This window comes from Coturnix japonica, chromosome 1 (assembly GCF_054131305.1).
Source record: "Coturnix japonica strain WE chromosome 1, WE-NBRP24, whole genome shotgun sequence".
Taxonomy (NCBI): Eukaryota; Metazoa; Chordata; class Aves; order Galliformes; family Phasianidae; genus Coturnix; species Coturnix japonica.
Window position 1 is genome coordinate 133,283,437 of NC_140663.1, and position 18,040 is coordinate 133,301,476.

The 18,040-nt window shown below is 41.1% G+C and overlaps 1 protein-coding gene across 14 annotated transcripts in view; it reads right to left on the reverse strand.

The window, feature by feature from the left end:
• FARP1 (FERM, ARH/RhoGEF and pleckstrin domain protein 1) overlaps positions 1 to 18,040 on the reverse strand; it is a 195,574-nt gene that overhangs the window by 38,643 nt on the left and 138,891 nt on the right. For 8 of the 14 annotated variants that reach the window (XM_085535943.1, XM_015851538.3, XM_032442028.2 and 5 more), the window contains 4 exons: positions 16,962 to 17,202; positions 4,098 to 4,288; positions 2,254 to 2,343; positions 123 to 256 (listed from right to left, as the gene is read on the reverse strand). In XM_085535943.1, the coding sequence (XP_085392069.1) occupies positions 123 to 256; positions 2,254 to 2,343; positions 4,098 to 4,288; positions 16,962 to 17,202 (656 nt within the window). The remainder of the gene's footprint in view (positions 1 to 122; positions 257 to 2,253; positions 2,344 to 4,097; positions 4,289 to 16,961; positions 17,203 to 18,040) is intronic. The other 6 variants (XM_085535944.1, XM_085535939.1, XM_085535942.1 and 3 more) reach the window with 1 other exon arrangement.

Here is an 18,040-nt window from a genome sequence, read left to right on the forward strand (position 1 = left end):
TTCACAAATGAATCACAGCAATCAAATCACAAAGAGCGAGCAAAGAAAGGGAGTGCAAAAGTGCTAGGCTGCATCATGAAATAACACTACTAAATAACAACAACAAAACAAATAAATCTTACCACAAAGCAAGTCTCTGCTCAATTTCCTTGAGAAAACCAGTGTGAAACTTGTGCAAAGGTTCGAAGTTGGAGAATATGAGATTTTTCAGAGTCTCGGGCATGCAGTCCTCTTTACTCACTGCGCTCTGAAACCACTACAAAGAGAAAAGAAGTACAGTTACCAAGGGGGTGCCATGCAGCAGGTATGGCCATTGCTGCCTGCACCAAACACCTACACACCTAACCCAGCAGGGAGCTTTCCAGCTGGCACGAGGGATGTAATTCCAGCTATCCCAACGCTCTCTACCTGCTGAACTGGTGCTCTTATCAATGGTCAGCCCCTGCATGGGTGCAAAAGAAAATCCCTTCCTCTTTGCCATCTCAAAAATTCTTTTCAATCCCAAATTGGATTTGCAAATACTGCAGGTGCAAGAGGACTTTCTCAAGAGAACACTTAGAAGTGTTCCAGTGAAATATACTCTGCATTTTACTTTGCTGAGTTCTATCTGAAATCCCATTGACGAGAGTTAGGATAGCAAACACTTAAGCTCACAGTGCTGTTCACGGACAGAGAACAGAGAACTGTTTTGCAAAGTGAACCAGTAGCACAGCATGCTGCACTTTTAAGACAAGATGCTGGGAGCAGGAAACAGGAGGGTCAGGCCCAGCACTGTTAAGACTGCAACAGGCTCCTGCTCAGTTTTTATTTTACAACAGGAAACACACGGGTGATATAAAACCAGAGGACTATGGGGCTTGCCAAGGCTTACTATTACCTTTAGTAATCCTAAGCCTCCCTCTATGCCATTTCACTTCTGCACCAAGCAGAACTAAGACTGAAGAACTGCAGGCCTACCAGGTCTCATAATTCATGCGTGAAACTTGCTCTGTCTTTTCTAATAACAGCGGCTGCTCATTCTCTCCCAGTGGCCACCTGGGCCAGAGACCTGCGTGGCACAGCTGATGGGTCTCATTATGAGCTAAAATCCCTCCTAAGGCTCTATTCAAATTTGCCAGCTACAAGGATAAAGTTAGGTGGTGGTTTGGCCTAAGGCAGAAACTGGCAGGGAGCTATGAAGAGGTACAACTTGCTGCTTCTGCAGATGCTGAGTGAAATGAAAGATGAAAGCAGCACATCTGTTGTTAGGACTGCAGCAATGATCGCTGTCTCACACAGCCTGGCATCTCAGCAAAGCCAGGATCAGTAGGCAGAGAAGCCACAGCTACCCCGCTGGCTCTAACAACCATGCTGCTCCAGCTTACATCAGCTGTGTCTAATTTGGTGTCAGATCAACTTCATCTGCCATGTGGTATCCTGCAGCAGAAGAGAAAGCGAGGAGGTGTCTCTTCCTGGTTCCCTACTGGTAGCAACAGACTCTTCCCTGCAGCATGTCCTCTTTACTACATTTGATGCAAGAAGTGGCAATGCACCCTCAATGGACAACCTCACAGAGGTTCACACACTGGGCAATTAAACATCTGGGAAGTCTGGAACTGACAGAACTGCTGAAATACTTTTAGAGGGTTTGGACCCAGCTCCCTCTCACAGATAACTGTTGTTTAAGGCCAAATCTTGCACATGTTGCTCTTGAAAATTAAACAGAACTGCTGTGTGTGCAAAGAAGGCACTTGTCCGAGTGATTCTAACAATCACACACTGATAAGATGCTACAAAATAGTCAAAATAGTAAGTTATTTCATGGTGAATTCTATTTACTGAAAAGTCAGAAACATTCCAATGGGTGCTTTACTGTATTTGACGATAAATGGAAGGCATTTAAGTCAGAAGGAAACATTAGTATGACCCCCTAGGGAGGAACTTCATGTCTAAGAGAAATCATTGTAATTACTAAAAATGCCTGTGGGTTTTCAACCACAAAGCAAGAGAGAAAGAAAGAATAACTGAACTGTGTTCCAAGTTCCTCAACCTGAAAGGGCTTCATAGTGTATGTTACTAACCACAGGGCAAACCTTCACTTTCTGCTTTCTGTGTTACTTCCTCCCTAGAGCTGTACTCCTGTGTGCCACAGAGAATACCTACAGTGCAGCACATAAAAGTAGTGTGGAACAGTTACGGTGTTAAATGGAGCGGGTGAAATACTGGCTGACTGCTGCTGCACATGTTCCACCAGTATCGCTAAAGTAAACATACCGATGTGATGACTTCAAGGTCCTTCAGGTATGTTCGTTCTGTGGTTGCTACTTCTTTAGCAATGAAGTAAGCCTTCTCAGTTGGGAACCTCTGCAAATTGCAAACACATTAGGTTTTCATCTGCTTTTATGGAGCTGCTTTCTGTAGGAAAAAAAAAAACTGCAGACAACAATCACCAAGAGAGTTACAAACTAGTGACCCTTGCTTGTGGTTACTGTGACTCATGCTTGACTTTTCATAAGCCCTGAAGCCCTGGAAACAATTCTGCCATGCCAACACAAGAGAACAAACACCTTCTATGGGTTCTTCAGAGATTTCTTTCTCCCACCAGGTTTTCAAAGCTGATGTTCTTTTGGTCTTATTGCACACCTGTGGAGCAGGATATATATATACATACACATATATCGCCTTTGCAGGTCAGACAACCACTTGAATCCGAGAAACACTGCAAAAATTAGTACCTAATTATTAAAGGTTTCATTGTCAGAGCAAGAATCTGTAGCAAAATATTTAACAAAAAATAATCAAATCTGGATGATCTTCTCAGTGCAGCTGGACAATTTAGCAGTGAGAGTGAGGAAGGATTTTAGGGCATTCTATATATTTCAAATTTCAGAAAAAAACCAACCCAACTCTAATTTTCCTGTGTTATCCAAGAGGCAAAAGTGCTTCTGACCTCTCAGTTCTTGCTCTGTGCTGCTCATGAAGTTAAAAGGAAGATCCATAAATCTTTTGCTTTGTGCTTCCTCCCTGAAGATCAGCAATGTACAGCATGCACCAGAAAGGGATGTGAAGCAATACCGTGTGGGCATTTCCCAGTCAGGGTATAATGCCATGGGAACCATCATCAGCTGGTATAAACTACAACAGCCTGCTGCTGTACCTTGGGCTGGCAGAGAGAATTGGGAGTCTATTAATAGATTCTTGGCTTTTCTCCTTGGATTGCTCTCATGTGTCTTCCATACACATGCCGCCACTTTCACCAAAGCCAGCTGAGTTCCTACCTTCTTTGATGCTCCCAGCTCAGGAAAAAAAAGCAGGCAACAGAAGCACGAGCATAGCCTGCGTCTTCCTGCAGCACAGGAGGGATGAGCTGGCAGACACTGAGAATACCCTGGCTCAGACACAATCATTTCTGTCACTGAAGGCAGTTTTGGATGCGATGCTCCCTTATGGTTTAGCTGCAATGATGGGGCTGAGCCAGACACTTCCAGCTGAGCACTGCAGGCTGGAGTTCAAAGAGAGTATTTTCCACTCCCAAATGGTCCCAGTGTTCCTCCCTGCAGGGACAGACTGGGTTCTATGCTTCCACACAGGCTCTACACTGCCCCTTTTCTGTCTGTTACCTGGAAATTCTCCCTCCAATACCACACTGGATCTAACTGTTTTGTTACATCAAACTAATAAAACTCCTCTCCCTAAAAACAGGCCAGATTTGTAAGGAACCCTATAAAAAAAACCCTCAGAATTAACACTGCTGCCCAAAGGACTGGCTCCAATTTACCCCACCTTAGGGATATGGAGGCCTGTGGAGGGATTAGGGAGCTAACTCCCTAACTTCTGCACCTCTGTTCAGGAGGATGAGTCCAGGCCTCTGAGCTCTCAGTTGCAGCCCCTCTGTGGCTCTGGCAAGACCCACTCTAAATTGGTTTCTCAGCCTCAAAAGCACAGGGAGCCCTTGGACATATCATGACTGAGGGCAGCAGACACCAAGTGTCTCAGCTCAAATTAATTATGTGGATCTATAATGAGAAAGCTGCAAGGGGCGTAGACATCAGTAGCTTTGATAACAGCAGACACAACACAACCAAGAGGAGGGCCAAAGCCCACTGCCTCTGCCTTACCTTCTTTTTGACCTCTTCCTCTTCCTCAGTCCTGATGCAGGATGGGTCATTCAGCAAAGGGCTTATCAAGGGAGACGACTGCTTGGCATCAGGGCTCAAGTTTGGAGATAATGACATGTTTGCCACTGATGGTCCTCCTTGGGAATTGATGGAAAGCTCTGAAAGATGAGGGCTGCCAGTCAGAGAACCTGCTAAAAAAAATGGTACAACAGAGACCAGTTAGGACACACTCAGTCTATAAAGTACAAAAAAATTACAACCTGAAGTTGCAGCATGTGAAATTACACTACAATACACAGCCACTATGGTCCTCAAACTTGCCCAAATGGACCTGAAGTCAGAGGAGCTGAATGCACTTGCATTAACTAAGGGAGTTGAGTGTTTTCTTGGCTGATGAAACTGGCTGAAAGTAGTGTCTTTGTAAGGAAGGGATTAGGGCATACGTGACTGAGCTGCAAGATTTACACATCAAATTAATACCAATATTTTCACCGTTGTCACCTATTCTATTAAAGAGAATAAATAAAACAATAAGGGAGTCACCCTAGGAGCGCCATTCTTTCTAGGAAACTAAAAAGACTCAAATCAGTACCCATAGGGAGCTACAGGACTCAAGTTTATCTAGTGGAAGTCTAGAGAAAAAGAAACAAAGACTTTCTACAGTAGTATTTCTGCTAAGGAACATCACGTATATCTAACATGAGGGGAGAAAACTACTAGTTCCCCAATTGCTACACACAACACAAGTATGTATATTATACCTTGTAGGTCTTTCCATGCTCCTCTGATTGTTTGGGATGGAAATGCTAGCATTATATTTACATAAGAAAAGCAATATTTTTAATGCACACAGCATGACAACTTTTGATTAGCACAGATATAAAATCCCATTTAATTCTGGATTTAAAATAGTAAAGAATTAGACAATAAATTACACTTCCATGGATTCGCATACGCTGCATTAAGTATTACTGAAGTGAGCAGTTAGACTGCCAGCTGCACAAAGGAGACTGTGCCAAAAATGCCCAGTGTTCTCCCAGTCATCCCCTCCTCCAAACCTCTGAAAATCTAAACCTGTTTTGGAAGATGGATCTTTCATGCGGAAGAACATTTACAATCTGTACAGTTTTGGCATCGTACCTTAAAATCCAACAAAAAAAACCCCACTTTCTGTGACAAGCTCTTGATTCTCGCAGCTACAGACTGTCTAGGATTAAAGGTAAAATATACATCGCCATGTATACTTAAGGGCAAATACATTATACTGTCATGAGATGGGTTTTTACCCTCTCTAGATTATGATAGGTAAATGTTTCTGCTAGTACAACACAGGTGAGACACTCCAGCAAACAGAGGCACCAATAAATATAATTAGGCCAGTAGTAAAACCTATTTATTTTATTAATTTTTTTTTTTTTGGAAGAACTTAGATTTATTGCTAGAACGTGAATGTTTTCCAGTTCCAAAGCAGTTCATGTTTATATATCAATCCTTTGAAAAGAGAAGGAACAACACAATACAGTCATCAGTTTACGTAATCATGACAGTTATGTAGCCTAGTATAAATCAAAGAAGTACTTGTCTGATATGAAATAAAGTTATGTATTATTACAGCTAGCAAGAAAGATTTTATCAACAGTTTCACACTAAATCAGTGTTCAGTGAAATTTGAGAAAATGCCACAGCTTGTTACACAAATGTCAATTTTATTGACTCTAGCACACAACTGGATACAGTATTTTCAAAAGAAATGGAATTCATCAATGAGAAATAGTGAAACAGATTAATAGCAAGGCTGTAAGGTTAAGAGTGCTACACTCTACGTTACAAAAGACATAAGAAAAGTGATATCACCTCAAACATGGAAACAAAGAAATTCTGGCACTATGCCTGTCATATGACAGCATAATAAATGATTTGCACCTCTGTGAGAAGTTCACAGGCATTATAGTCTAGAAGTTAAATAGCACCTATCTGTGATAGATAGATATAGATAAATCAACATATCTATCTACCTATTCGTAACTCTACACCTAACTTCAGGTGTACTGGCATTTCTATCAGTACAAGTAGAGTATTTAAAACTATAAAATATCAGATGTACAAAGAATTAAAAAGACTCCCTAATCCACACTTGGAAGACACGACTTCAGAAAAGTATTATAAAGATATCAAGAGAAACCGCACCTGGTGGCTCACAGCATCGTGTGTACCCTCACTAATTACAGACTTGCACACCAATACATCACTGCCACTCAAAGAGCTATTTTGCAGCAAGGTGAAACGCTACATTCTCCTTTTTTGGTGTGAAAGCAGATGTGAGCCATGTTCAAACACCAGCCCCTACAAGCAGGAAATCAGACCCCATTCACCAACATGCCAAACTACTGAAAACTAAAGCTTGGTGTAAGAAGTTGACTATGCTGAAAAAGGGCCTCAAAATGTTGTTACTTTAGCACATTCTGGGGCCTAATTACAACCAACATGGCCAAAAAGATGAACACATTACATGTAGTTCTGGTAAAAAGTGGGAAAACTACTTGCTCTGCTGTAAGAATGTCAATGAATCACGAAGAAATGAAAACTGAAGGTCTTCTCCCTACCATCACCAATCAGCACGTGTCATGCTGATGGGTCAAGGCAATGCTGCAAAGTGATTTTCTCCTCTCTAGGGAGGTGAGGGACAAATAATCTACATTAACTGAATGGTCTTTTCCTCCTTGTTTCATCTGACCTCCTGCCATAGAAGAGTATATCCATACAGGCCCTGCTCAGCAACTACATTCTGCAGAATACAAACAGAAGCAAAGGGAAGACCAATCTTATTTACAAGGTACTGAAATTCCTCCCATTTTACCCAAAAGAACTCCTTGATTGACAGCAAATTATTAGCATGTGTCAGTTGTCAGATAAGAAACGGGACTGCTCAGCACCTTAGAGGCCTGAAAGGTTTGCAGCTGGTAACACAGAATCCTCTTTACTCTTACTGCAAGTCATTTTTATTTAGATTGAGACTTCAACTTGGGGGCCATCTGTCAAATATAATGGAGCTAGCTCTATATAGACATAAACCAAAAGACAGATACAAAAGGATGTTTATCTCCAGATGGCTTGAGAACATACTAAAAGGATATCCTTGGTAGAGTCGAAAGGAATTAAACAGGCGCTTAAATACTTTTCCTGAGCTTAAGAACTTTGTTTTAAGACCCAAGAAGAGAGGGGCAGGCTGGGTGGCTGCAATTCATCCTACCAGCAGTATCTGCCTTGCTCTAAGCTACCATTAAACATAGATATTAAGCCAAAGGTATCGGTGTTGAGTTTGGTGCCCAAGAAGACTTGGGCTAGCTGAGCTATACTGCTTTAAAATATATCCAGTACCAGGGGGAAAAAGCGTTCATCATCACTGCTTTTCAGCTGATGAAGAAAGAATTCCTTCTACACTCCAGTTTGGTAAATGAAACCTAAGCTGGTGCCCCTCTGCATTACTGAACGCACTACTCCAGTTGAAGCTCCTCAATAAGAAAGCATCTGACAAAACTGATTCTATTTTAGTCACAGCTGAGGTTAGCTTAACTTTCCATTGTCACAGTGGTTGCTTACCTCTAGCTTCTAACTTAAAGTCTGGCCAGAGAAAGACAGGTAATTGAAAATGACATGGGGGCACAGAGCTCCAGAAGAATGGGCAAGAGTTTTCCCATGTTTTTTGCTTATGATTGGAGTACCTTAGATCGGAGAAGAGTTTAAGAAGAGTGTCCACTGTAGAGTGTCCACTGCTCTCTCCCCAGCTCTCTGGGGGACCAGTGCTTCAGTCTGTTCTTCTCCATTAGACAAAGTAAGCAGGAATGTTGGATACAGCTTGTTAGAATTAAAGATCTTGAAAAGTAGTTACATATCAGTTGGAAATTCATGTACAAACATCCCTGAATGCAGCACTACATAAACTGAGCAGGAACGGCAAGAAAAAGACGTCTCAGGAAGAGATGCGATGTCACACAAAACCAATAACCCTGCCTGGAATGAAGGGAACATGGCAAGGTGAAGGGTTTGCTGACTTCACACCTTCAGAACTCTGCCATGTGCCCATGGCAGGAGTGGCAGTGAGAGGTTTGGGAGAATGGTGTGCTTCCTCAATGAACCAGTTTCCTCAGATACAGGACAAAGCATCAGCCAGCAAATGGACAGAACAATTAAATCAGTGATAGTTTTACAGCAAAATACCAGTCAGAATGAGTAAAAGCCTTCAATACAGGTAAAACTTAAAAAGAAAAAAAAAAAAAAGAAAAAAGGAAAAAAAAAAGGAAAAGAAAATTAATTCCATGCATACACAGTTACATGGCTTGACATGCTTATATTCTCATTAAGCTTGGTGTTGTTTTAGTAGCCAGCATCCTCCCCAGTTGGTAAAGGCCCATGCTTTACTGGTGTAGTGCAGTATTAGACAGTGGTAAGTGTGAAATCAGACAGTAGCTGCTCGAGGCCTACATCAGGGTATGCTCAGATCTTAAGAACAAGGAGTAAATGCCCGGGAAGAACACGGGGTCAGTGGGCACCAGTCCTTTGTCTGGCCTTGATCCTCCCAGACAAAAATAAGAGTGAAGAATAGAAGGATCCCCTACTGTATGCAGGGTTATGGTTAGTTTGCTTTTGTTTGTCTTTAGATCAACATGACCTGGTGCTACAATCAAACTGAAAATATTTTGATACATTCAGCCCCTATGTAAGCTTAAGCCACAGATACTGTCCATTTCAACATGGCACCTCCCCATGACTGCAGTGATCCTGCTTACAGGCTATGGCAGGTGGAGTGAACCGTCGCTAGGTGCAGCCTTCATTAAGAAATGAAAGGCAGTACAATCGTGCTCAATGGAGCTACAATGCCCTGGAAAACAAGACGTTCTTCCCCCCTCCCTCCACTCTTCTGCATCTCAACATGAAACTCACAGCCTGGGGGTGGAGGGGTTGTTTTCTCCAGTTCTGAGATGAGGAGTGCTCTATGAGACAAGATCACTGTAATAAGAGGAATTAGGTACTCCCAATACAAATAGGTATTTCAGCAGTAAAAGGACATTGAGACAGTGCTCCAAACAATGCAAGGAACAGAAGATACACCATGCTTTGAGGATAAAGACAGAACATTGAAAAGGCTTTTTCTCCCAGAGAGGTACATGCTGACAAAACAGTGCATACAATGAAACAAAAGATGTTTCTCTTTAAACGGTATTAAACAAATGACAAAAATGAGAATGAAGTCCCCAGCATTTTCCATTTTAAAGATTAATTTTGACTACTGAGACTTACTTATTTAAAAAGAAAAAAAAAAAAAGCTATGCATGTGCACACAGAAATCAGGAAAGGGCCAAATAGGTGAAACACAGCCAAGCTTACAAACTTTTGTTAGTGAACTCAGGTGAGTTTCTTTGCAGGAAAGGGGAAATATAAGGAATTCAGCTAATCGAAGCTTTTAAGTGCCTCACAGAAAAGCAACAGGCATGAACACTAGCGCTCACTGAACTCAGCACAAACCTACCTCTGATCTTGCTGTAAAAATCAAAGGCAAACTGTTTCCTTCTCAAAACAAGATTCGGAGAAACTTAAAGAAAGCATCTAATCTAATTTCAACCAGCAGAAAAGCTCTCAAATTAGAAAACATTCATTTTCCTCCAGTTCTCTTCATTCAGCCACTGACGGTTATAACATTACTGGCCTTAACAGTTTATTTCTATGAGTAAAACTTTTAGATTTTTATGTTTCTCAGGGGCCAAAACTTCAGAGAAAAAAATCATAAATTAAATTACACCTTAAAACGAAGGATTCTAGAGCAAACTAAGTATTTTCTTTCATATCATGCAAATTTAAGCTCTTTACCTCCTTCGCTGTTTAATATAATTATTTACACTCACGCTTGTGGAAAATACGCCTGCGAGTGCACAGCTCAGCCAGGCACACAGGCTTCCCAACTTTCATAGCATTTAAAAGAAAGTGCTCACTGCTTTTTATAACAAACAACAGAAAACAAGTGTCTTGCTTACTCTACACGCTCTCTATAGACCACAGAAGCAGAAAAGAACAAAAAATACTCTAAAGAACTGCAACATGCCACCCGATCAAGGCTCTTTTTTCATATAATATTGAACCTTTGATTTTTAAGCAGCGTTCTTTTATGTATTTAGGAGTACCAATGGCAGCTCAACAGCCTAACTGTAAGGAATGACACAGAAGATGGTCTTGTTCAGGATCTACATGCAGCACATGAGCCGCTTCCCTTATAAATAATAACATACATGCCCTTGTCTAGGCATAATTCAGCAAGTTGAGAAATTATTGAAATAGAGTAAGAAAGATTATGCTCTTTTGTATGTCTTGGAACTTGTATTCCTTTCCCTTCCAGAACCTGACAGCACCAGCAGAAATCTTTCCTGATGTAGCTTGCCTGAAGCCAGCCAGGTGCCATCCCCATTTAAGAGAAGCTGCATGTCAGCCTAACCTTTGGCACCTTCTGATGGGACTGTTCTGCATCAGCCACTTACGATCAGAAAAGCTCAACCAAACCATCATCATCAAGTAGGAAACAGCAACAATCTGCTGGGTTTCTGACAAAAGGAGTGTTCTCCTCCCAGCTGTCTTTGACAGCAGCAAACAAAGAAAGGTGTATGTACACCGTTCAAAGAAATTCAGTTTTCTCTCATACACAAAGGGCCTTTCCTATTTGGTATGGAGAACAGGAAGAACCCCTATATGTTGAGAGCATAGAAATATGCTAGAATATACAGAAGCTGCCTTAAGAAACTACATCACTCAGAGAGATACACATTACCGAAAGACTGAAAAGGACTTTGGCTTCCTTCAGTTCACATACACCTGAACATAGATCCTCCTTTCCTCACACTCACTGCCCTTTCCAGCTGGATCTCTGGCAGTCCACAACCTCACCCCACAAAGGTAAGCAACATCCAACTGCAAGTACTTCACACGCAGGTGGAAGTTGAGGAAAACTTGCATCATTAATTTACTTTTAGTCATTAGAAGTGAAATTGGTGCAATTAAAATATCATTCTAAAGTCACCTCTGACAGCAGCCTGGTGCCTCATTATGACAAATGAGACTAGTTAAACAAACATGGTGTGTGGCACGATTTATGGGCCAGACATCTTTCTTGTGCTGAAGAACCGCTCCAGAAATAGCCACACTTCAAGCTAATTGCATATAAATCATATTGATGAGATCTGAATCACTGGTTTTCAATATTCAAAATCAGCTTCATCAGCTGAACTAACTGACACAATTCCTGCTCTCTGAGTGCCCTGAGAAACCACTGGGACTTTAAAGTCATGAATAATAAAGAACACGCTATTCCAGAGGGGACTGTAAATAAGTAAGTCTAGATCTTTAGTGCAAGTAAAACATTTCCTATTCTTCTCCTTCCCTTTGTCTTCTAACCCTTGAAAATCTCAAGAAGTTGACTACGGAGACTCTGAAGTGTGTGTGTTCATTGTAGGACTGAAGACCATTTGAAACATCTCTGCTTTTAAATGAAGTAAAGAAGCTGTAAATGGGTTTTAGATCCGTCTGTCCCATTTTCCATTTGACTTTTTCCAGTCTCCATCAAGTAATTGCATGTCCAGATAAGTGGGCCAGACAGGAACTTCTGGCATGAAAGGTACTGCTTCGAAATGAATATCACCACTCCTACTAAGAAAAGCTGTTCCACAAACACCTGTGCAAACAGAACCTAGCAACACTAATACTCAGGAAGGAAAAAAATGGCTCCTGAAGCAGTCTGGGCTAATAAGCCCCATTTAGGGAACTAATTCACAAAACATTGTTTTTTCACCCTTCGCTGGGTTCTGATGATTATGTTCAGCATTGCTGCTGCTGCTGCTTGAGAAAATTCTGCCTAATTCTGCCTTCCCTTTAGTCTTAAACTGGTAGATTGATTTGATTTTTCATATTATTAACATGCGACTCTTTCACTGTGATAATTCATCTACTCCAACTGATCCTAACTCCATATAACTCATGAAATATACATGCAAATATAACACAAACAATTTTCAGTTACACAGGATTTTTCATAAGCGAAAAATTCTCTTACAGTATTGATTTGGTATAATTGATATTTAGCGTACACTGCAACGGCTAATGGGGTGTACATGTGAAGCTATAAGTGATGTGAGACAACAGCAGCAGCAGGCATCAATCATCTTCAGAGAACACCACTCTCTCCATGAATAAGGAATATTCTTGCTAGGGAATGCAGACTTAAGCCCAAAACAGTGCAGTCTGGTCCACTCAGATAACAACTATTCAAAGCTCTGCCCTGTGTAGATCCCGTCTCCTCCATCAATTTGCCACTATTACATTTTCCTAAATCTAGAAATTTATTTCCGAATTTCATATCTCAGATCACTGAGGTAAACCAGATTCCACTAAAGGCTGATAGGAGAAGAAACTCCAGAAGAACCCAAGTGGACACAGTAGATTAGAACTGCTGGTGGGACGGAGAAAACTTAAAGTTATCTAACGTGACTTTTCTCATTCACTGTAGCAAATTACTAAATGTGGTCAGGTACTTGAAGCAGCACAGAAAGAACAGGGTTGCACAGATTAAATTTCTATCTACATCTGCACGTTATTTCATGAGAAAGCCCTCAAGTGCTTTTGGAACTATGTTCATCCAAATTTGTGGACAGAGTTGGCTTGGCAGTCTGGACAGCCCAACCACAGGCCACCTCTGTGTCCTTTGGAAGGACAGGAGAGGGATGGCACAGCACAACTTACTCAGGTGAGAAGCTGTTGCTAGATCTTGCTGTGATTCATTTGTAGCAACTGCCTGAGGGTCTCTGGACACTCTATGAGTACTGAATTACAAAGGTGTGCTCAGACCACTGCCAGTGATTAGGGTATGCAGATCAATCAAGCCCTGTAAGGATTAATTTGAACTGACAGGCTCCTCTTCTGATCTGTATTTTGTGAACCAGCACAAGAATTCCCTCACATCACCTGCAGTCTTGCCCCAAAGGCTTCTGTTCTCACCTCCATGGTCTCTGTATATTTGTCCCACAGAAACAAACTGACAGATGCATTCTGAAGGACCTGATCCTATGTGGAAACAGCAGCTTAGAATTGCTGTCTTGCTTACCATTCTTGGCAAGCACCCAGAGGTCGACCACATGTCTGGTGGAAGTATTTGGACCACAGATTGTTTTTAATTAAATGCTTGTCTAGTGATATTAAACTGAGCTTCAGCAGCATAAAGAATGCTGCAAAAAGTTTAATCCTAACCTAAACGACTTCCTATGTAATTTACAAACTTCATTCCTTCAGACTGGAAAAATTCCACATGTCAAAACTACAACCACAAACATCTAAAATTGAAAAAATGCCAGATGAGAGAAAAAAAGTTGTAAAAAAACCCCTTATCTTATGAAGATAGTGTTCAAAAGGAAAAAAATAAAAAGCTGTTGAGATACTTTATCAGCAACTAAGCTAACTCCAGCTACCAGCAGGTCTGTTCTTGTATATATCCATTACCTCTGTAGGCATGAGAGACAAGAAAAATAGGCCAGAAAATAGTATTTGAAAGGATGCAAAATAGTAAACATCACTTAGAAAATTTGATGTTCACTTAAATCCAAACATTATGAAATCTGTTCACTTTCCTGTGAAGTACCAGAAACATGGCTGCAAATCCTGTCAGAGAAACCCATTACTTGAGCTCTAATTTTACTGGCTAACAAAGCAATTAAGGGATATGTCCAGTCTGCTATTATTTTACTGTATAATACAACTCCTTCTTCAGCTGTACAGGCACAAAGAAAAAACCAACAGGAGATTCATGCACATATTCCCCATGCTCACACCATCTGTGAGCACAAGCTTCAACTATCTACACTTCTTCTTAAATATTGCAAAGTCCAACACAACTATTTAGCACTATTCTAAATCCAAAACACTAATCACCTTCTTTTTGAATAATATACAAGCAAGCTTTCCCCTAATTAGCAATCTCCCTGTTTCTAAAGTCATGCTTTTAACTGTAGGAACAAAGGACCGTGGCCAAAACGTCGTGGTCAGAAGAGATGCTTTAAAATGATTCCTGTTTAAAAAATGAGTTATCTAATCTTTAAAAACAAGCACTTTAAAGTAGACGAGCAGATTAAAACTTGTATTTACACAGATATATTTTACCACAAAAAAGTAAAGCACGTCTAAACAAACTAATGCATCTTTTTAAATATCACTCACTCAGATTAAACTCTCAATATGTGCATAGACCAAGGCATTAGAAAAATTGAAAAGACTTCCTATTTTATTACATTTGCAAAAATGATCTCAAAAATTGTATGTTGTCTAGATTTACAAAGTCCTGTAGCTTGTTCATCATTGGGTGGATCCACCATCCACATATACATTTACTGCATGAAGTGGATCACTGCAAGTGATCTGCAGTACAGTAAGTGCTGTTCCCTTCCCCCACAAAAGAAACCCCACAAAACCTAAAAAAAAAATCTGTAGAAGTTAAAAGTAAGGCTAGTGATAAAAAGCACATCTTGTCTCCCAGCTCTAACAACAGCTTGATATTTTCCATAGAGGAGACCTTTCCTCTGGCTTTTCTTTATTGGAGAAACCAGAAACACATTTTAATAGGATACAGCCTAATTCTCGATACTTACAGATTGTGATAAAAATTTGACAGGGATTTAGTCTGTCTTTCTGCACGTGCGACAGAATCTTGCTACTCCACACTACTGCAAATGATCAGCCTGAACCACTGTTAGTCCCATCGTTCTCTATGTCAGGGAATGAAAAATGTATGAGGAGGCAAAATTAAAAAGAATAGCCTATGACAGACTAATTGGGTCCTGTACAGAATGTACAGATAAAGATTTTTCATGATCAAAGAGAAAAAAAGAAATAATAAAAAACCCCAACAGCTCTGAACCTCCCACCAAAAATCACCCACAACAGAACTTTGATGTCTGTGAATAATACCACTGAAAGAAGAAGGGGGAAAATACAGACCAACTCTCTTGCAATTAATCTTTCTACCACACTGATAACAGATAGAAAGGATTGCCTTGCAAATAATATTCATACCACTTGTAATTAGAGCCGATTCAATCTATGTTTTTTTCTTTCGCTTGAGTTTTATCTTTCATCTTGCTCTCCTTCCTGCTTAAGGAGGAGTTTGGAGCTTCAAAAACTCCACCAACAAATCAGCCTGTTGAATTCACTAAATGAGAAGACAATAGTGTCATTGTTCCTTAGCTCATCTTAAGATTATAAAAAGGGTTATGAAGATGAGCAGACCAAATGCATTTTTACTATGAAAAGATTTGCCAGCATTTTACTTGGTCTTGAGTATCAAGCTGCTTGTATTTGGCTGTAAGTTTATTCTTTTTTTTCCCCCTAACTTACTGAGGCACTCTTAAATAGCTCTCCTTATACAAGAGAGAAGAAGAATTGTACTAGATATCCAAGAGTACAGTGTACCTATCTGACATCATTTCTGCTTGTTTTGCAAAAATAACTAGTCAAGTATCAAAGAAGCTACAACATATACCTCAAACGCGACTTCATACAAAGAACAAGTTAGTATATAGAGTCTTACAAACGTACCTAAATCAGTAATAATTTTCCTCCCCTCTTGCCTTTCAGAGCAGATAAATTACCATTAAGATGAAATGAAACTTAGCCTTATAATTGCATTTTCAGCACCTCTTTTACCTGGCTGATACGTAAAATAGCCCAAGCTCTGAGCTTAATAGCAGCCACTCCTCACAAGCCCCAGAACATGCCATCACTCTGATGAGCAATTGCTGTATCCACTGGTCCCTACTCCCTAGCAGCTGAAGACCTGCACACCATCTTCATCACTGAGGCCCACAGACACATCCTCTTCTACCTCCTCATCAAGCTGAAGGCTTCCAAAGGAGTACTTGTTTCTTGGCATAGGAGAGGAACTCAGCACAACGGGATTTCCAAACACCAGGGGGTGAGTGAAGGGGTTAATGATTTCTGAGTCAGAATCACTAGATTCTGTCCCGCTGCTGGTGGAGCCCTCCATCACCTGGATTGCAGCCATATGATCCATCACGCCAGTGGCATGCAGTGACTGTATGACTGGGCTCTGCTTCGATTGCCCCCCAGCTGGCATACCATTGGCCATCACTTTGCCTTCTAGAGAAGACATCTTAGCCACCCCACTCCCTTTGCAATGTCTCTCAGATCTATACTCCTGCCCAGGGGTTGAGGATATCTGGCTCAAGATAAACGGGTCTGTAGCTGATTTATTGCAGAGATTTAGGATTTTTTGTGCATGAGGCCGCTGAGAACCTGGAGAATATCTGCCATACCCATGGCAGCTGCTGGCATAGCTGTCTTCCTCCCCAGTCCTTGTCCTGCTGTCATGCCCATTTTCTGAGATATAACCCTGAGAGCCGGCTCTACTGAGGCTCATGTTGGGGCTTGATCCTTTGCTACTGGGAGGCAAAGGAGTGGCCAGTGGACTACGGCTCCCTGACCCTCTAAACATTTCATCAACCAGTGAGCTGTGCCTTGGCATCCTGGGGCTTCCCCCAGTGTAGAAGGAGAGATTAGCTGGGTTATCATCAAGGTACTCTTCAGAGAGATACTGGGAAGATTTTATAGAAGCTGAGGAATCCCTGTATCTAGTTCTATTAATATTTTCATCTCTATAGTGAATATAGGCACCACTGGTCAAATCACCCTCATAATTGTCATTTGTTTGGGAATATGACCGGGTTATTTGTCCTCTGAGGAGATCATACTCGCTATCTACATCACTGCAGTCAATGAAAGGAATGGAGGAGCTGCTGCCATGAGCAGCCCTGGATGCTGGACCTGTGCTTGGTTGCTGTGACTGAGGTCTGTTCTGCTGCATCCTGTCCGTAGCAGCCTCCTCTTCCTCCTCCACTGCTGACACCACAGCTCCATCCACCTTTCTGATTTCTTTCGGGCTCTTCTTTAAGGAAGGGCTCTTGTGCTGTCCAGTGTCTTCCGCTGAAGCTTTCAATTCCTTTCCTTGCTGGCAGCTCTGCACTGCTGCAGCATCATTGTCATCTCCATAGGCAAAGCTGGAGCTCTGGAAAGACAAAGGAGGAAAGGGAAGGAAGGGGTAGACAAAAGGGAGAGAGGGTTGAGAGGGAAGGGAGTCAGAGGGAAAAGGCTAGGTGTAATTTATGCACTACAATTTTACAGTACGTCCTTCCACAACATAGGAATCTCTTGAAAGCAGAAGTGACCCAAGCTTCAAGATGAATGAGAAGGAAAAAAGAAAAAAAGGTCTCTGATTCTGAAGAGCAGAGCAGATGATGGGTGGAAAATACATAAACTAAACAAGGAAAGAAAGGGAAGACAGAACACAGCAGCAATATGTACAAAGGAGGATCTCAAGTATTTCCATGTTCTAAGGTAGCCATCAACACTGAGAACATCAAACTGTTTATACTACTCTGAAGCTGGAGGGATAAAAAAGCATGTAAAGACAAATCCTGAATGGCCTAATTCCAAACTCTAAAAAAGCCCAAAAGATCACACATGAGCTTTTGAAGACCATGCATTCAACCAGGAGCATATCTGCCTCTGGTTCAGGGACTGGCTTTTCTGCAAACTAATATGCAACATCTGACCAGTAACTATGCACCAGCTACCTGAGCTTGTCTTTGCAATATTAAAATGCTAAAAGATATCTGAAATAGGCTAAATTATCTGAATTTCCTGGATTTGCAGGAATGAAAAAGCTTGTGAATATCAAAAGGAAGCAATGTGAAAGTCTGGGTAACATTATTGAATATATTAACCTAGTAGTTAATATATTAACCTAGTAGTTTGCACCTGCTGTCTAAGCTCTACCACATGTAAGGTTATGTGATAAAGCACAGATGAGCACAAAGAAACACTGGTAAGGAGGGGATAATTAC